At 50.1% G+C, this 20,984-nt stretch overlaps 2 protein-coding genes across 2 annotated transcripts; one reads left to right on the top strand and one right to left on the bottom strand.

Moving 5' to 3' along the window:
* Positions 1–662: 662 nt before the first annotated feature.
* LOC136469217 (uncharacterized) lies at positions 663–2,288 on the bottom strand. The gene has a single exon (XM_066467507.1). It carries the CDS (start codon positions 2,286–2,288, stop codon positions 663–665), a length of 1,626 nt encoding a protein of 541 aa, XP_066323604.1.
* Positions 2,289–4,080: 1,792 nt separating this feature from the next.
* Positions 4,081–4,716, top strand: LOC136469209 (uncharacterized). The gene has a single exon (XM_066467500.1). The coding sequence runs from the start codon at positions 4,081–4,083 to the stop codon at positions 4,714–4,716; it is 636 nt and encodes a 211-aa protein (XP_066323597.1).
* Positions 4,717–20,984: the final 16,268 nt, after the last annotated feature.

The following is a 20,984-nucleotide window of genomic DNA, read 5'->3' as shown; positions in this document are numbered from 1 at the left end:
CATAGCTATTTTTAAGTTGTCAAAAGCAGCTTGAGCTGAAGGAGTCCACAAGAAATTTTTGAGTCTTAAGATATCTGTCAAGGGTTTAGTGATTTGACCATAATGTTTCACAAATTTTCTGTAATAGCCAGTCAACCCCAAAAAAGCCCTCAAGTCAGTCACTGTAGCAGGCACTGGCCAATGAAGCATTGCTTTGATCTTGTCTGGGGCAGTGGACACACCCTGTGCAGATATGATATGTCCTAAGTACTCTAGGCTGGACTGGGCAAAAGTGCATTTAGACTCCTTGAGATACAGCTGGTGTTGCCTTAAAGTGTCCAAGACCTGCTGTAGATGTTGCTGATGGTCCTCCAATGTTTTGCTATAGATGAGTATGTCATCTAGAAAGACTAGAACAAATTTCCTGAGATAAGGTTGGAGAATCTGATTCATTACACATTGAAAAGTGGCTGGAGCATTAGTCAAACCGAAAGGCATGACCTTGAATTGATAATGCCCGTGATGAGTTTTAAAAGCTATTTTGTACTCATCTTCAGGTAGCATCCTTACTTGATGATAACCTGATCTTAGATCCAACTTGGTGAAATATTGGGCACCTGTCAACTCATCCAAAATTTCTTCAATCACAGGCATTGGAAATCTGTTCTTAATAGTGAGGTCATTCAACTTTCTGTAATCCACACAGAATCGCCAAGAGCCATCTTTTTTTTGACTAAGAGAACTGGTGAAGCAAAAGGACTGTGACTATGAGTAATGAGTCCTGCTTGCAGTAACTGCTGAACTTGATTCTCTATTTCAGTCTTATGCATAGGTGAATAATGGTATGGCCTAGAGTTAATTGGGACTGCCCCTGGTAGCAGGGGAATGGCATGATCATAAGTACGCTGCGGTGGTAAGACCTTAGGATCCTGAAAGACATCACTGTAGCAGTGTAGCAGTGTTGTGATCTCTGTTGATTGAGTTGTGACTGCTGTAAGTGATAGAGATTGTGGTGGTGCATGATCTAACAGCACAAATGCCCAGACATCATTGCCTTTGGTAGCATTGTAGGTCTTGTGTGCTGATATAGCCGACAGTTGCAAAGGTGGATCTTGCAACCCTTGAAGTTGGATGATTCTCCCTTTCTCTGCAAAACTGATGGTTTTGTTTTTCCAGTCACATTCCATAGGACTGTGAGCCTGTAGCCAATCAAATCCTAGGATGGCATCATATGGGTCCATGTCCAATACCACCATATTAACTGCAAATGTTTGGCCTTGACAGTAACACTGCAGATTAGGTACTACCCTATCAGTAACAATCCAGTTTCCATTTGCTACCTTGACTTTCTTTGGTGTTATAGGGATAGTTTGGAGGTGTGCTAACTGTACAAACTGAGAATTGATGAAACTGTGGGTACTGCCACTGTCCACCAGGATCAACATGACTTTATCTTTGACTCTTGTTTTAAGTTTGATACAGTTAGTAGGATCCTGACTAGAAAGGGCATTGAGTGATAATTGACCAAAGTCTTCCTGTAACTGATCCTCTATTGCCAAGTCATTGAGAACTTCATCAGAAAGTTCCCTATCCAAGTCATTGAGAGCAAGAGCATGTGCCTGAGGTTTGTTTCTTTTGGGGCATACCTCCAAATGTCCAGGAACAAATTTCTCACCACAGTGAAAGCATAAACCATTTGCTTTTCTGTAGTCCCTAAGTTGTCTGTCTTTCCATAGGGTACTGGATTGAGCTTGGGGCTTGGTGTCAATCTTGACTGGTGTATATGGTCTGAAGTGTTGTGGAATTCTATTGGATCTGCCTTTGTTTCTGTCCACCAGTTTCTGCTGAATCTTAGCCAGGATAGCTGCTTTCTGCACTGTAGTGGGCATCTGGGGCTCTACCATGCCTCGAATTTCATCCTTCAATCCCCTCACATATTGTGGTGTAAAGAACATCTCATCATAGTGTGGATTGTGCATAGTAATGTCAAATTGGAGATTGTGGAACTGATTAGTATATTCCTCTACCGTTCCTGTCTGTTTCAATTCAAGCAATTCATTCATGGCACTTCTGAAATCATCTGAGCCAAACTCCTCTTCTACCACTGAGCAGAAGTGATCCCAATTGCTGAAATGGTGAGTCTGTTTGTATGCCTGGTACCATTTAGCTGCATTACCCTCAAAATGGAGATGAGCTGCAGTTATCCACATACCTTCAGGTAATTGATATAGTTCAAAATAACTCTCACAATTATCTCTCCAGACCTTTGGGTTGACACCATCAAACTTGGGAAATTGGAGTTTTGGCATGGATTGGGTAGGTAGAGAAGTTGTCCTATCAAATTTGGATGTAGGCTTTCTTTTCCTAGAAGGTTCAGGCTTGTGGGTACCTTTGTACTTGGCAAACACATTGTTAAAGGGCTCAATCTCTTCATCAACAGTAGATCCTGGGCTATCATCCTCAAATTTGGTTTCCCTCTCAAACTGCTACATGGTGAGTTGAGCTACTGCTGCCCCATTTGCCTTAACCTGCTGGGCTATCATGTGTTGCTCGGCTGAATATTGGTCCATGGCAGCACCACGAATATCCATCTGGGATTTCATTTGTTGCTGAACTACGCCAATTTCATTGACTTGAGAGAAGAGCAAGTCGAAATTCTCCATCACCTGATCCCAGCGAGTCTTCTCCTCCTCGATGCTCTTGGACATGTTGTCCAGCAGAATTTGTGTTTGCTTCGAAGGTTTTGGTGGAGCCGTGATGACAAGTGGACGAAGAACGGAGAGAAGAGTAGTACCAGCAACAGGTTTGGACGAAGCCTCCCCTTCTGCGTGCGTAGTACTATCACCGCCGCCTGGGAGTGAGGCAGAGCCGAGGGATTTTACACAAGAACAAAAGTCTTGCAACCCAAGCTCGTGGACACTCCCCCTCCAACGCCCCCCCCACCGACAGGATAGCCTTGACTACGGAATTTTACGCAGGGACAGGCGCCCGGCAACCCTTGTCAAGCGATCAATGGTGCTAGAATGGTATGAACTCACAGTGGATGTCGCGTCCAAACTGATGGGTGTTGGTGGAGTCCTCGGCCGAACAGTGGAGACATAGTTGGGGAAGAAGGGTGGGTGATTGGGGTCTGGTGGTGGGTTTATGTGGTGGATGCGGGCGGAAGTGGCGACATGATCAAGGAGTCAAGAGTGGTACGACCTATACTGTCACTGACCCAGCGCAACCTAAGGAGGGACCTCTGGGATCTCAGGTCGAACACCTCAAGGGCGTGAACCGAAATCACCTGCCCACCGGAATTACAAGCTATAGATCAAAGTGAGCGGAGTAGGCGTACCGTGATGAGGTGAGCTCCTTGGTGATGGTGGTGGTGGGGTCGGTGGTGGTGGTGGTGGTGTCGGCCGCTGGATCCGCCGCCGGTCGTCGGTGAAGAGGACGATAACTAGCGCCGGTGGAGAGCTGAAGCCCTTCCTACCCACGCCGAGGATACAATAGCTCTGGTACCAACTGTCACACCCCTGGCCGCCGGTGAGTCGCCGTCGACGTGAGCGATCGAGACAGATACGCAGATACGAAGAAGCGGGCAGGGTTAACCCCTCTGCCTTAGCTTTCTGATATTAGAGTTCACGGTTGTTGTCTCCCGGTACAGGGTTCAGCACTTATGTGCCCGATACAGACTATGACCACATGGTCCCACACGACAGTTCATGAAAGAAAACGCAATACATAAATACGCTAAGCCACACGGAATACGTCTTCTCCTAAGGCTTCTTCCTTCAGCGTTCTTCACTGGTCGTGGCTGGTGTGACAGGAGTGCGCGGCGCAGCAGCGGACCGAGGGTGGAGGCTCGGCGTCGTGGTGGGGAGAACGGCACAGTGTCGGGGCGTTGGCTGGTGTCGTGGCACGGCGGCTACGGATCGGGGCCGGCGCGTCCGCGAGGGCTCGGCACCGCGGAGAGTGCAGCGAGACTGTCTCCGACAGGCCCAAGGCAAATACGAGACGCATTCATCTTATAGTCACGCACAGGGAAAAGCTCTGGGACGTAAAACTTCACGTTTTCGACGGACGCAAAAGTCTAAAGGCCAAGCGCAGCCTGCATCCATGGCGATGCGGCTCCTGTCCCCCTCCACGCCGCCCCCACTCTTCCCGAGCCCCGGCCCAAAGGCACCTGCCTCCATCTCCACATCATCTTCCTCCAACTCCTCCGTCCGCTTGCGCCGCGTGCGCGGCGTCTGCAGTGGCTGGCGCGGCTGCGGCGGACGGGTCCGACCAGGACGGCGGACGCTTCGAGGGGGAGGCGCGAGCTCTGGATCCGGCGGCGCGGCAACCCTAGGAGGCCGGTCGGCGCTCCCTCCTCTCTCCCTCCGGCGGATCCAGCGCGCCCTCTCTCCTCTCTACCTCAAGCTCTGCGCGACGAGCAGATCCAACGAGCAGGCGGCTAGATCGACGAGCAGGCGGCCGAATCCATGCCGGTTGAGCGCCCTGGCCTCCCTCCCCGCCGAGCTCCGCTTGCCTCTCACCCCGCCGGCGAGCTCCCTCCTCTGCATGGCCTCCCTCCCCCGCGACCCTCTCCTCTTCCCCGCGCCACGCCGGAGGGGGCCCGCCGCGGCTCCCCGTCGCGCAGCTTCTCCGCCTCCGGCGCAGGCGCGGGCTCGGGCCCTAGCTCTGCCTCCGGCGCGCGGGAGAGACGAGAGCGAGAGAGGGGCAGCACCGGCAGTTTGCGTCGCGCGTGGATGACGACGCAACTTTGCGTCTCCTCTCTCCTCGAACGCAAATTGCGTCTTGCGTATTGGTCATCAGTTGGAGGCCGATTCCGGTACCCAAAACACCGTCTGGGATGTAAATATGCGTTTGGGGCGCGGTGTTGGAGACAGTCTGAGGAGGAGGTGGCGGAACCAGATCCTCTGAAGTTGACCGAAGCGCTCTGCAGTCTTTGGCTGTTCACTTCTATCCGACGGTGGAGCCAGAAATATGCGCCGCTGCAACTTTCTGGGCTGGTCCAATATCACGACGTACATATCCCTGATCGACTCTGTCGCCGCCGCCGATTGCTGGGTCGGCGTTCGTCTTCCCAGCCGTCCGCCACCGTGACGCTCCGAGCTTCCTACCTCGTCGGCGCTCCCCTCCCCTCTCCCACCATAGCGGTCAAGACGGCGCCGTCACCGTAGATGCTACCAGCCTGTGGCTGGTTATGGCAACAGCGTTCCTCGCCTCGCCGGCGCTCACATCTGTATCACTGCGACGCTTTGGCTTCATGGCTGCAGGTCCTGTCGCCCCATGGTCGTCGGTGGCGGACATCCGGTCGCCGCAGGCCAGCACATCGAAGGTCGTGTCATCTCCGCGCGTGACCTTGCACGACAGCGTGGCGAGGCAGGCCAGCGGCGCGACGCAGCAGTCGATCGGAGCCGCGAGCACGACGGCAATGGGCGCGTAAGCAGCGGCCTTGTCAAGGGAGCCCAGCGACAGCGCAGCGGCGAGGTCGAGTGAGTCCGTGATGCAGGCAGCTGTGGCGGCGGTGACGAGCGCAGAGGCAGAGTCAGACGCTGTGGGGGTATTAACCCCTATACCCTTACGGCTAGGCTTGGGCCGGCCCAAATCAGGGGGTCCGGTCCACTAGAAGACGACGCGCGGCCCAGCCAACCTGTTCGGAATCCCGCACAAGAAATCAAGACAGATTTAGAGATCAAGCAAGATCCTGGTCGGTTAGAATAGGAATCATTATCCGGTCACCTATGGCAATTGTAACTGGCTAGGATTAGTTTCCAGATCTGTAACCATGCCCCCCGGACTATATAAGGCGGGTAGGGGACCCCTCTAAAAAATATCTCTCATTGGCAAACAACAATACAATCAGACACATGACGTAGGTATTACGCATTTACGACGGCCGAACCTAGATAAAACCTTGTGTTTGTCTTGCGTTACCATCTTGTTTGTTGCTTGCGCATATGTCTGCTGATAATCTACTACCTTGGGCATACCCCTAGGTAAACTGCCGACCATATTTCGTCGATAGTGGCGCGCCAGGTAGGGGGTATGCGTACTGCTCTCCAGGTGAACAAGATGGTCATCATCCCCGGTTCCATGGCTACGTCGAACGGCCTCACGTTCACCATCGGCCAGATCACCTGGACCACCGACTTCGACAACTTCATCGCCATGACCCTAGAAGAGGTGCGGCTTCAATCTGCGCCGACCACTGCTTCACCTGCATCGGCTACGGCTCCGACCACGGTGGATCTGGCTCCGACCACGCCAGTGTTGTCTTCAGCCACGCCGACAACCCATCGTCCGCTTCCTCGCTATAAAAGGAGGCAGATCGACAACACCGACTTTCTCAACTCCATCAATCGGGTCGGCACCAAACTTGCCGAAACCCTGACTCTGGTAAGTTTGATTCAAAGTCAACCTAATGAGCAAGTAACTACGACCCACAACAGATCTACCCGACCAACTCGGGCCAGTCGTCCTACACGACTCGGTACGGATCTCGTGGTCACATCTACTACTGAAGGGCGCTTCGTCCGTCGCCGGCCAGCCCCTACGACGGGTCTCTGGCTCTCTGAGTATGAAGCCTCGATGGAAAACCACCAGGTCCAGCCCTACGACCTGCACAACTTTGTCAACATGGTCCGAATTGAGGATTATCAAGAAGGATCGGTCCACACAGTTCAAGAGGGTGGCTCAAGCTCCTCGTCCAGCATCTCATCTAATGCCTCCATCCACACCGAGCTCCAGCGTCATGACGATGAAGGCATTGAATACGATCTGGATACCCCAGACCATGCCCCGGGGTTCCTGCAATTCCCGTCCTTCCCACCAAGGCGAGGAGACTTGATCAATGTCGTCAGTAATGACGAACCACCGACGGTCGGCGAAACAGAACAAGAGAGGCTAGCACGCGAAGCACGCAATATTGACCGGTTTAATCGCCGACAAATTGAAGCCGAGGAAGAAGAGGAGGCTCGACGCATAAGGGTCCAGCCATGTGACCTTAACAATGCTTTTGATAGGGTGGGGGACAAGCAGGTCTTCAGGACTCCAAGCGCCAACGTAGCTGTTGCTATGGCGATAATGCAACGACTACCCAATACCCCAAAAACACAGACAGTTCGCGATGATATATAGGCTTACCTGACGGCTGCTATGGCCCAGACCGCAGAGATTGTAAATCAAGCTCGGGCTCCATCCATCTCAGTCGAATCAAGCCATAGCCGCCAGTACTCAAGTCGCTCACAGCCACCCAACTAACGTGGCTCGCGCAACAACGACCCATCAGACAACTGTCAAGGCAGAAACGGTGGCCATGATGGTGGTCGGGACGACAACCACCGTGACGTTCGGGACGACAACCGCCGAGACAACCATGATAATCGCCGCGATAACCACGGTCGCAGGGTTAATCAGGATGGCAACCGAGATCGCCGTGATGGCAATAACGATCTCCGCCATTACCTCGGAGGATGTGATCTGCGCGATCACATCAACCAAAGAGCCAATGATCATGCATCCCACAAAAGCTATCGCCGTATGGAATATGATACTGCCCACGGCCCTTCGGGTTTGAAGTAGTTTACTCCACACCTTCGCCAAGTCATATGGCTCAAGAACTTCAAGCTCGAAAAACTTCAGAAGTATGACGGCAAGGAGAACCCCGAATTATGGGTCATGCTCTATGAAACTGCGTGCAGATCAGCCATGGCTGATGAGCACATCATGTCTAACTACTTTCCAGTTGCTGTCGGCCATGCAGGTCACCAATGGCTGGTCAGCTTGCCGGTGAACTACTTTGATTCTTGGCAAGAGCTCAAGCAAGCCTTCATCGACAACTTCATTGCTACTTGTGAGCAACCCGATAACAAATATGATCTACAGCAGATTCAAGACCGAAAAGATGAGCCACTATGCGAGTACGTCTGGTGTTTCTCGGAGATGCGCATCAAGGTCCCATCAATCTCCGACAATGAGGCAATCGAGGCTTTCATTACTGGTCTCTGCTTCCATGATGCCCTACAGGACAAGCTCTTTCGCAAGAGACCTGAATCAGTCACAGCGCTTCTGGCCACTGCTAAGAAATATGCGGATGCCGACGATGCTAAAAAGATAATCATCGAGGAAGCATCAAGGGTTCCACGCTCCGACCACCCCCCACACCGCGACGACTACCGCAGCAATCATGGTTGGAACGACAATTTTGATCGCCGCAACCAGCGCAATGACCCCTGCGACCACCACGACCAGCGTAATCAGCGGCGTAATCGTCGTGACGATTACAGGGGCAAGCATGCTCGGGAAGACGACGACGAGGTCAACACCGTTAAGAAAGGTGGCGGACATCGCAACTATGAAGAAGACTATGCCAAAGCATTGAAAGGACCCTACCAGCTTCACCCTAAGTCAAACCATACCATGGAGAATTGCCGCGTTCTCAAGTCTATCTACACGCGTTAACAGGCTCCAGATACGTCTGACAAGCCTAACGACGTAGGGGAACAGCGCAACGAGGACAACGACGATGACGACGCAGATCCCCATCACAAGTATGTCAAGCCAACTGATCGCGTCCACACCATCATTGGAGGCAAAGTTTCCATCGAGACTAAACGAGAACGCAAGCTGCTCGCCCGCGCTTGCTTGAACATGGCCAACACCGACAACCTCATCGCCGATCCGCGGCTCTCTCCTTGGTCTCATCGTGAGATCTCCTTCAGTAGAAAGGACCAATGGGCTGCGATACCTGAGCTAGGGCATTTTCCCCTGGTCCTCGATCCTTGTATCAACAAGGTTCAGTTTGATAGAGTGCTGATTGATGGCGGTAGTTCCATCGATATATTGTTCAAGAACAGTCTGCCAGCCCTAAAGATAACCTAGGCACATCTCAAACCATACGAGGCACAGTTCTGGGGTGTTCTCCCTGGATAGAGCTCTACACCTCTTGGGCAGATCACGCTACCCGTGCAATTTGGGACCCCGGACCACTTCCGCATCGACTACGTCAACTTCATGGTCGCTGACTTCGACGACAACTACCATGCTATCCTTAGTCGACCATCACTCACCAAGTTCATGGCCATACCTCATTACAGGTATTTAGTGCTCAAGATGCCTACTGAGAAAGGGGTTCTAACTCTCAGGGACAACATATACGCAGCGTATACCTATGAGGACGATAGCTTCAAAATAGCAGAGGCTCACGACCTCTCTATTCGCATGGCTGAAACCATGCTCGATGCCAAGAAGACCTCAACCGACCACCTGGAGATCCTAGAGCTTGAGGCTCCACGCAAGAACATCAAGTCCAAGGAGCACAAGGTGATCCAGCTGGTCGACGGTGATCCCAGCAAAACGGCCCTTATCGGGGCCAACCTGGATCCCAAATAGGAAGACGTGCTCGTCAGGTTCTTGAGGAGCAACATGGATGTGTTCGCATGGAAACCTACTGACATGCCCGGTGTACCTCGGAATTTGATCGAGCACTCCTTGAATGTCAACGGCAAGGCCAAACCTATCAAGCAGAAGCTACAATGGTTCGCTCACGACAAGAAGGAGGCGATTAGGGTAGAAGTTACACGGCTTTTGGCAACTGGATTTATCAAAGAAGTGTATCATCCGGAGTGGTTAGCCAACCCGGTTCTTGTACGCAAAAAGAATAATGAATGGTGAATGTGTGTTGATTACACTGATCTCAACAAACACTGCCCAAAGGACCCCTTCAGCTTACCTCGCATAGACGAGGTCGTAGATTCAACCGTCGGTTGCGAGCTGCTTTCCTTTCTCAATTGCTACTCTAGTTATCACCAGATCGCTCTAAAAAGGACGACCAGATCAAGACATCTTTCACCACGCCTTTCAGCGCCTACTGCTACACGACCATGTCGTTCGGGCTCAAGAATGCTGGGGCTACCTATCAACATGCCATACAGGCCTGCCTCAAAGACGAGATAAAAGATGACCTCATCGAGGCTTATGTTGATGATGTAGTTGTCAAGACCAAGGAAGCACATACCCTTATTGACGACCTGGAACGCACCTTTGCAGCCCTTAATACATTCCAATGGAAGTTAAACCCAAAGAAGTGCATCTTTGGTGTTCCTTCTGGTATACTGCTTGGCAACATCGTCAGTCATGATGGCATATGCCCTAACCTAGAGAAAGTCAAAGTTATCTTAGACATGAAGCCGCCCAAAAAGGTGAAGGATGTCCAGAAGCTTACCGGATGCATGACTGCTCTCAGTCATTTTATATCAAGATTAGGAGAAAAAGGACTACCGTTTTTAAGCTGCTCAAAGCATCTGAGAAGTTTGAATGGTCAAAGGAAGCATACGCTGCCTTCACACAACTGAAACAATACCTAACATCACCTCCAGTCCTCACTGCTCCTAGAGAAGATGAAACTCTCCTACTTTACATTGCAGCAACTAATCGGGTGGTCTCCATTGCCATGGTGGTCGAGCACGATGAGCCTGGCCACGCCTATAAGGTACATCGATCAATCTATTTTATTAGTGAGGTACTCAATGAATCCAAGACCAGGTACCCACATATTCAGAAACTAATCTACACCATACTGATAACATCCCGAAAGTTGAAACATTACTTCAATGGATATCGTGTGGTGGTCATGATCGAGTACCCTCTAGGAGACATCATTCGCAACAAGGATGCGAATGGGCGCATCGTCAAATGGGCAATAGAGCTATGCCCTTTCTCCTTGGAATTTGCAAGCCATACTATAATCAAGTCTCAGGCACTCGTCAATTTCATCATCGAGTGGACAGACTTAAGCACACCTGCCTCTCAGGGGCCCGATGAGTATTGGAAGATGTACTTCAATAGCTCTCTCAACATTGACGGTGCAGGAGCAGGAGTCCTTTTCATGTCACCATCCAAGGAGCAGCTCCGGTACGTCCTCAGGATTTATTTCCCAGCATCTAATAACACCGCCGAGTACGAAGCATGCCTACATGGTTTGCACATTGCGGTCGAGCTCGGTATCAAACGTCTCTATGTCTATGGAGACTCGGCTCTGGTCATCAACCAACTCAACAAGGACTGGGACACGACCAGTGAAAAGATGGATGCATACTGTAAATCGATTAGAAAGCTGGAAGGCAAGTTCTACGGCATCGAGTACACACACGTGGTCCGGGACAAAAATCAAGCAGCAGATGCACTATCAAAGTTAGGATCATCCCGAGCCAAAGTCCCACATGGCGTATTCATTTAAGACCTACTCACGCCTTCCATCAAAGAGGAAGATCTCACGGTCGACAAACCTCCAGACCAGCCATTGGTGGCTACGGTTCCGGCATCAAGCACCACTAAGCCACCTCTGACCACTAATCAGCCTGATTGGAGAGTACCTTTCATCAAATACCTGACAGATGGCAGTGGTTACATTGATCGGATAGAAAACGAACGCCTGATGCATCGCAGTAAGCAGTATTTGCTCGTCGATGGCAAATTATGGTGCAAGAATGCAAAGGAGGAAATCTTGATGAAGTGTATAACCCAGGAGGATGGCGAACAACTCCTGGGCCAAATCCACTCTGGCTCCTGTGGCAACCACATGGCCTCGAGAACGCTGGTTGGCAAGGCTTTCCGAGTAGGGTTCTATTGGCCATCAGCTGTGGCCGATGCAGAGAAGCTAGTCCACCATTGTGAGAGTTGTTAGTTCTTCACCAACAGAATCCACGTACCAGCACATGAGATCCAGACAATACCAGCCTCTTGGCCTTTCGCATGCTGGGGACTAGATATGATTGGGCCCTTCAAACCAGCTCCTAGGAAATTTACATGTGTCTTTGTGCTCATCGACAAATTTTCTAAGTGGATAGAGTACATGCCTCTGGTACAGGCATCTTCAGAAAAGGCTATCACATTCATCGACTAGGTCATCCACCGCTTCGGCATACCCAACAGCATCATCACTAATCTGGGTACTTAGTTCACCGGGAATGCTTTTTGGGACTTCTGCGATGAAAGGAGCATAGTAGTAAAATACGTCTCGGTGGCGCACCCTAGAGCTAATGGACAGGTCGAGCAAGCAAATGGTATGATCTTGGACGCACTTAAGAAGAGGATGTACAGAGAAAATGACAAGGCTCCCGGAAGATGGCTCAAAGAGTTACCAGCCATGGTCTGGGGCTTCAGAACCCAACCCAGTCGCAATACCGGTGTATCACCATACTTTATGGTTTATGGTGCTGAGGTAGTGCTCCCAGTAGATATAGCCTTCAGATCAGCATGGGTAGAGAACTTCGACGAAGACAAGGCCAATAAAGCGTGGGAGCTAGAAGTGAATAGTGCAGAAGAGAAGCGGCTTGATTCTTGCGTACGTACAGCCAAATACCTTGCTGTTTTACGCAGGTACTACAACAAGAACATTAAGGAGCGGTTCTTCGTGGTCGGGGACCTGGTCCTAAAGTGGAAGATGAATCAAGCTGGTGTCCACAAACTCACAACTCCATGGGAAGGGCCCTTCATGATCAAGGAAGTCACACGACCAATGTCTTCAAGTTAGCTGATCTAGACGGTATGGACGTACCCAATTCATGGCACATCGACAAGCTTAGGCGTTTCTATGCTTAACTACTAAGATATGTACTTCTCTTATACTTTCAATTTAATTCAATAAAGCTATTATGATTTATCCGACCACTCTAATATGTCACCTTAAAGTTTATTGTTATCCTAACTCAACCAGTTAAAACCGACCACCATTCCTTCCTGGGTTTTTGGAGCAGGCCCTGTCTCCAGTTCCTCCCAACGCGTGCATGGGATTTGCTCTCTACGCTATGGGTGATCGGCAGGTCCCCTCTGGTTTGACTTGTCTGTGTCTACGTGTGCACAGGCTACGCACCTCATACTCTGACCACAGGACAAACCAGGGCCACACAAACCTGTCAGGATGATGTGTCGACTAAACTGGTACAACTAAACAGAACGCTAATATGCTCTCACTTAGTTACACCAACACGAGATTCAAGCTTAAATACGTTTTCAACAAAACAAACAAGCTTATGCTGATATACAGTTATGTTATTACAAGCTTGCCTAAAAAGGTCTAAGTTTACAATAACACAACTACATCTTCTTCTACAGCTATAGCCTATACTATTGGCTGGTTGGGTCACACGGCACCTGCTGCTCGCTGGGCCTGACATCGTGCCTGAGTCTCGAGGACTCTTGTACTGGTCGAGCTAAAGAAGATGGCCCCGCCGATGCCTGGCTGGTCGAGACCGCAGGCTTCGCCGGTTGGCTCAAAACTGATGGCGTTTCGAGCTGACTTATTGATGGCGTACCCTGTACAGGTGTTGTCCCGTCTCCACATAGGTTAATGTCGCCAATTATTTTTGCCAACAAGTCCAGATGGGTCTTCCAAAGCTCCTTAGCCTTGTCTGGATCTACCTCCTTTGGGTATCTAGCCTCTAGGTGCTTGAGATCGATCAAGGGGTAGTGAGCACGTACTATGCTTAGCACATGTGCGCCTGTGTACTCACCCGCCTCCTTCACAAACTCTTGGAACCATCCATATGCCTTTCGGCATCTATCGACTAGTCCGAGCTGTGGCGTCCTTGGCACGTCCTTCATAAGCGCTGGGTCGATAAGGTTGAGGACCGGCAAAATGCTCGTTGCCACATCCTGGCATCGGTTTTTCCATGTGTCTCAATCCTCGGTGATCTCTTGGCATCGCACCTTCCAGCTGTCACAATCTTTCATCACAGCTTCCAGATGCTTCTTGGTATTAACTTTTAAAACTGTAAACCGCACAAGACATTAAAATTTCATACCACGACAAGATAAGGTAGGAAACAAAAGTGAGCAAAGGGGTCTGGAACACTTACTTTTTAGTTCCTCTTTCATCTTGGTCATATGGTCCCAGAGTTGTGACTGGTCGTGCACCAGTTTCCTATTGTCCTCCTTCAGGCGATCACACTCTATGACCGCATGACTATTCTCCTCTCGGAGACGGACTACTTTGGCTTCTAAGCCTACACTATGGTTGTTACTACCAACAACACAACAACACTTGTCATGCAATCATTGCGATAAAGTAACTACTTACTTGTTTTTTCCTGCTCTTTGTTACTGAGCTGGATGACCAGGTTCTGGTTCTGCGCCTCTTGCTCTGTCCTCTCATGGTTGCCGGCTTCAAGTTGGTGGCGCAAGCGTTCCACTTCGGCCGCCAGTTCTTTATTGCTTGCTATGATCCCCTCAATCTGGTCGAAGCATTTCTTACGGTACCTTGCGGTCTTCATTAAGTCCTGCATGCAAAAAGCTAAGTAAGATAGTATGACTAGATGGCAAGGTCAGGTGGTCAAGCAAAGCATACCTGGACTTCTATCACCAGTCGTTTTGCCGCCCGTTCAACTTTCATGGTCTCTTCGACCTCTGGGATTTCCTCATGAACAACCCATTAGTCGTTCCACCAGCGCAACACATATACATGTTGTCGCTTGTCCTATGGACAGCCTAGGACCTCTTCTACTTCATCCTCTTTGGCCTCTTCTTCAGGTACCGGTGCTGGTTTGGAGTTGGCAGCTTCTGCGATAATTATGGCCTTCCCACGGGCTACAGCATCGACAAGCGTGCTCTGTGCTCTCGACTTTGGCCGCCGCTCCTCGGTCTGACCCATTACCCCTAGTGCTGTGGTGTCGCCCTCCGTAGGGTTGGTGCTTGGAGCACTTGTACTTGGCTTGGCTCTCCCCTCGACCACCTACTCAGGGACTATTGTCTGGCCGCTTGTCTACTGAGGCTCCGACAGACTTTCTGCTATGGGTTCCTCCATGGCCAGCTGCTGGGCAGTCTTCTCTAACATTGCTAGTGGAGCCACGCCGCTCCTGGCTAGTTGGTCCAGATTTTCGGTGGACACCGACCTAATATATCCAAGATAAGTTCAGAAGGCAACAATAATCAATATAAATTGTAAGCTTACATCAAGGTTACAAATACTTACATGTTGGAAGTGCGGAATGATGTGGCAAAGGCGCGTCTCTTTGGCCGTGCTTGCTCCACGTGCTCTGTGGGTGACACCTGGTCTCCCTCTATGACCAGCACCGACGCTGGGCCTTGGTGCTCGACCCCTCCGCCGCTTGTCCTTGGGGCTGCAGTGGTATGCGATGTGGGTCCCACCGGCATGGAGGAGCCACCTTGCTCCATCGACTCCAGTTGCCTCCTCTTTCGAGGGACGAGTCGAAAGATGTCTGCATCCTCTGTTTCATTGTTTGATAGTGTAAAGATCGCCTGATGACGCTTGCTGGCCACCGGCCGCTTACCAGCAGCTTTGGGCGCTGCCTCCTCCCCAACTCCGAGCATGGCCCAGTCGACATCTTCGATCCTGGCACTGGTCTGGGCGGTTGGGCCGGCAACTTGTAGCCAATCTACACCAGGGGGGTGGAGACACGAACACTGTTGCTCTATCCTAACCATTAATCTAGGAAACACAAAGGAGATAACACAGTAAGTTTCTGTTACAACATAAAACTACGGTACAAGGCAGGATGATTTACCTTTGGGGGAGGTCGGGTGAGCTTGAAAGCATGCTCGATGTCGCTCAAACTAACATAATTTGGATTAGCTAAGTTAAATAGCTCTCTAATTTTGGCTCTGACTTTGATCTTGTCAAGCGCCTCTTGCCTTGTCCTCGTTGGGTCTGTGCTACCTTGGTACTCGTAGCCGAGGTGTACCCTCCTCTGGCAGGGCTGGATCCTTCGGCTGATGAAGTTCCCGACTATGCTCGGACCATCCAGTTTCTTCCACGGGATTATCCCAAGTAGTTTTGGGATATGTACTAGGTGCTCGGGCTTCTCCGACCAGCTGGTCCTCTTCTCCAGAATGAACCCCACATCACACAGTGTGATTGTGTTCGGCTCTTTGCGGATGTAGAACCACTTCTTGTACCAGTCGTCAAGCGACATGTTCCAAGGGCAGTGCATGTATTGGGCCTTCATCCCATCATGAAGGTTGAGGTACACACCTCCGGCTATCTTCGAGCCACCGCTTCCTTTCTTCCACAGACAGAAAAGATGGTGAAAGAAGTCAAAATAGGGCTAGAAGCCGCCATATGCTTCACAAAGATGAATGAAGGTGGAGACAAGAAGAATAAAGTTGGGATGCAGATTGCGAATCCCAATCTCGTAATAAAGACAGAGCCCCTGAAGGAAAGGATGCACTGGAACCCCAAAACCCCGCTTGAAGAAATCTTCGAAAACCATAATCTCACCTGGTTGTGGATCAGGGTACCCCTTGCCCTTCGACGCGCGCCATCCCGTGAGTTCCTTGTTGTGGAGTACTCCCATGATGACGAGGTCTTCGATGGTCTACTCGTTGCTTCTTGACTTCCACCACTCCTTCGCCATGACTCCGGCTTTCTTTTGGGCATCACTTTTTGCCATGAATCTGGCCTTGCTGATGAAAATGGATACGGTGGAGGAGTGGTTGGTGATGATTTTGGAGGTATTAGGGTTGGCAAGAGGAAGAAGAAGGCTGTGGCGGCGAATGGTAATGGGGCTCGGTAAAAAGTAACTTACTAATTCTATACTATATTTAACCAAGAGTTCCGCCGTTTCATCTGCCTGAGATTCTTGGGAGACGTGCGCACGTGTCGTAGACGGTTGTTTTCACAATGTTGAAACTAGCGGTTTCAAACTACGTGGAAGAGACCGAGGCCTCTGCCCATCGGACGATCAGCCTCGGGCAGAGGCTCGGGATAAGAACGATAGGAGGGAGAGTGGTGAGTAAGGGAATGATACAGAAAACTATGGTTTCATTAATTCGTCCACCAACCAACTTCCACGGTTACAAGTGTCCCCTATTTATAGGACTCAACTACTACATCAACAACAACAACAACAACAAAGCCTTTAAGTCCCAAATAAGTTGGGGTAGGCTAGAGTTGAAACCCAACAGAAGCAATCAAGGTTCAGGCACGTGAATAGCTATCTTCCAAGCACTCCTATCTAAGGCTAAGTCTTTGGGTATATTCCATCCTTTCAAGTCTCCTTTTATTGCCTCTACCCAAGTCAACTTCGGTCTTCCTCTGCCTCTCTTCACGTTACTATCCTGACTTAGGATTCCACTATGCACCGGTGCATCTGGAGGTCACCGTTGCACATGTCCAAATCATCTCAACCGGTGTTGGACAAGCTTTTCTTTAATTGGCGCTACCCCTAATCTCTCACGTATATCATCGTTCCGAACTCGATCCCTTCTTATATGACCGCAAATCCAACGCAACATACGCATTTCCGTGACACTTAGCTGTTGAATATGTCGTCTTTTCGTGGGCCAACATTCTGCACCATACAACATAGCAGGTCTAATCGCCGTCCTATAAAACTTGCCTTTTAGCTTCTGTGGTACCCTTTTGTCACATAGGACACCAGATGCTTGCCGCCACTTCATCCACCCTGCTTTGATTCTATGGCTAACATCTTCATCAATATCCCTGTCCCTCTGTAGCATTGATCCTAAATATCGAAAGGTATCCTTCCTAGGCACTACTTGACCTTCCAAACTAACATCTTCCTCCTCCCGAGTAGTAGTGCCGAAGTCACATCTCATATACTCAGTTTTAGTTCTACTAAGTCTAAAACCTTTGGACTCCAAAGTCTCCCGCCATAACTCCAGTTTCTGATTCACTCCTGTCCGGCTTTCATCAACTAGCACTACATCATCCGCGAAAAGCATACACCAAGGGATGTCCCCTTGTATGTCCCTTGTGACCTCATCCATCACTAAAGCAAACAAATAAGGGCTCAAAGCTGACCCTTGATGTAGTCCTATCCTAATCGGGAAGTCATCCGTGTCTCCATCACTTGTTCGAACTCTAGTCACAACATTGCTGTACATGTCCTTAATGAGCCCGACGTACTTCGTTAGGACTTTATGTTTGTCCAACGCCCACCACATAATATTCCTTGGTATTTTATCATAAGCCTTCTCCAAGTCAATAAAAACCATGTGTAGGTCCTTCTTCTTCTCCCTATACCGCTCCATAACTTGTCTTATTAAGAAAATGGCTTCCATGGTTGACCTTCCGGGCATGAAACCAAATTGGTTCATAGAGACCCGCGTTATTGCTCTCAAGCGATGCTCGATGACTCTCTCCCATAGCTTCATAGTATGGCTCATCAACTTAATTCCTCGGTAATTTGTACAACTTTGAATATCCCCTTTATTCTTGTAGATCGGTACCAATATACTTCTCCTCCACTCATCAGGCATCTTGTTCGATCAAAAAATATGGTTGAACAGCTTGGTTAACCATAATACAGCTATGTCCCCGAGGCATCTCCACACCTCGATTGGGATACCATCAGGTCCCATCGCCTTACCTCCTTTCATCCTTTTCAACGCCTCTCTGACCTCAGATTCTTGGATTCTCCGCACAAAGCGCCTATTGGTGTCATCAAAAGAGTCATCCAACTGAAAGGTTGTGTCCATATTCTCACCATTGAACAATTTGTCAAAATACTCTTGCCATCGATGTCGGATCTCATCCTCCTTTACCAAGAGATGCTCCCTTTCATCCTTAATGCACTTAACTTGGTTGAAGTCCCGTGTCTTTCTCTCACGAACCCTAGCCATCCTATAAATATCCTTCTCTCCTTCCTTCGTACTCAAATGTTGGTAAAGATCCTCGTACGCTCTACCCTTTGCCACACTTACAGCTCGCTTTGTAGTCTTCTTTGCCACCTTATACTTCTCTATGTTGTCCACACTCCTGTCATGGTACAAGCATCTATAGCATTCTTTCTTCTCCTTAATAGCCCTTTGGACTTCCTCATTCCACCACCAAGTATCTTTAGCCTCACGTCCCCTTCCTTTGGTTACTCCACACACCTCTGAGGCTACCTTCCGAATGTTGGTTGCCATCTTGTCCCACATATTGTTTATGTCGTCTTCTTCCTTCCAAGAGCCCTCTTTGATAACCCTTTCCCTAAATACCTCTGACGTCTCCCCTTTTAGTTTCCACCACTTTGTTCTTTCAATCTTAGCTTGTTTATCCCTACGGGCACGCATCTGAAAATGAAAATCTGCCACCAAAAGCTTATGTTGAGAAACAACACACTCCCCTGGTATCACCTTGCAATCCAAGCATGCTCGTTTGTCCTTTCTTCTTGCGAGGACAAAGTCAATCTAACTACAGTGTTGTCCGCTACTAAAGGTCACTAGATGAGATTCTCTCTTTCTAAATAAAGTGTTGGCTATCATCAGGTCAAAAGCTATCGCGAAGTCTAGAGCTTCCTCCCCCTCCTGATTCCTACTACCATACCCAAAATCTCCATGAACTACCTCGAAACCTGCGCTTGTAGTACCTACATGCCCATTAAGATCTCCTCCTATAAAAAGCTTCTCACTACTAGGTATAGCTCTAACCAGGCCATCTAAGTCTTCCCAGAACTGTCTCTTAGCACTCTCGTTGAGGCCTACTTGGGGGGCATACGCACTAATTACGTTCAAGACCATATCACCAACGACAAGCTTGACTAAGATAATCCTATCTCCTTGCCTTCTCACTCCCACTACACCATTCTTGAGGCTCTTATCAATCAAAACTCCTACTCCATTTCTATTCGCGACTGTCCCTGTATACCAAAGCTTGAAACCTGTATTGTCCACCTCCTTCGCCTTCTGACCCTTCCATTTAGTCTCTTGAACGCATAATATATTTACACGCCTCCTAGTCGCGGTATCAACTAATTCTCTTAACTTACCTGTAAGTGACCCTATATTCCAACTACCTAAACAGATCCTAGTTGGTTCGACTAGCTTCCTTACCCTTCGCACCCGTCGACTCTGATGCGAAGACCCTTGCTCATTTTTCACTACACCCGGGCGCTGATGTAGCGCGCCACTAAGGAAGCGACGACCCGATCCTTGGTTACTTGACACCATGCCCAGATCACGACACAGCGCGTCATGGGGGTGACGACCCAGCCCTTGCCCATTTAACACCATACTCGGGTTCCGATATGGCGCGTCGCTAAGAGGGTTATGCCCCAACGATTTTCTTTCGGGTTTCATCTCCATTTAAGTGGCTAAGTTTTTACATTGGCTCGCCACGCCTAACACAACCCTCCTCCTTTACCAGGGCTTGGGACCTGCTATGCTGGGACACCAAAGGTGCCCCACCATAGGTGGAGTTACTCAACTACTACATAATAGAATTTATTACAATGCCCCTCAACTGCTACAGTACATTCCTAGAATATTCCGCTGCTAGCCTTCTGTTCGCGGGGCAATCCTACCATACCATCTTCAAGTGATGGGCTTCCATGAGCAGCCAGCCCATTGTAGGTCGGTCTTCGGCCCAAAGGCCTGGGTCCCCAGCGTTGGCCTTCATCTCTCGGGGCGCGCTGCTGCCTCGGCGGGTCTCCACCGGACGGTCGGAGACATTACCCGCGGGTCTCCGCCCGGCCACGCGGGGGCCATGGTTCTCGCCACTAGCCTCCGCCTTCAGGGGCACGCCATTGCCTTGGAGAATCTTCGCCGGTCCTAGCGGAGGCATCATCCGCAGGTCTCCACCTGGCCACTGGCCTCCGCCTTCAGGGGCGTGCCATCACCTTGGAGCCTCTCCGCCGATCTGGGCGGAGACATCATCCGTAGGTCTTCGCCCGGCCGCGCAGGGGCCATGCTGACATGCTTGCATGGACCGCGAGCACCTGCGCTTGAGTACCCGCGCACACTTAGGCAAGGTCGTTTGTTTGATTAGTTTAGAGATAAGGTGGCCTCCGCCCGTAATACTAGAGATGCCCGCCTAAGCGGTCGGCGGGATGCGTGCCTGGCCTTGGCGGAGTCCACGATGAAAAGGAGATTCTGCACCCTTCGAGCATAGCCGGGAAAGTTCCTTTAGTCAGCGCCGGGTCTCCACCCTAAGACGGTTGAAGATGACTTGGTGACACCCCACTGTCGGGGGCCTTCGCCACCCGCCAAAGCCATGTTACAACAGTTCCCCCCTTTTAAGACCATGGTTCGCCGAAGCGTGCCGTGCGCTCAAA

This window comes from Miscanthus floridulus, chromosome 1 (assembly GCF_019320115.1).
Source record: "Miscanthus floridulus cultivar M001 chromosome 1, ASM1932011v1, whole genome shotgun sequence".
In the NCBI taxonomy this organism is placed as follows: Eukaryota; Viridiplantae; Streptophyta; class Magnoliopsida; order Poales; family Poaceae; genus Miscanthus; species Miscanthus floridulus.
Note: the sequence above shows the minus strand (reverse complement) of the source record. Positions and strands in the feature narration are given on the sequence as shown.

What these genes read in the sequence shown, in the direction of transcription:
- LOC136469209 (XM_066467500.1), top strand. Translation starts at nt 4,081, where the DNA reads ATGGCGATGCGGCTCCTGTCCCCCTCCACGCCGCCCCCACTCTTCCCG.
- LOC136469217 (XM_066467507.1), bottom strand. Translation starts at nt 2,288, where the DNA reads ATGCCAAAACTCCAATTTCCCAAGTTTGATGGTGTCAACCCAAAGGTC.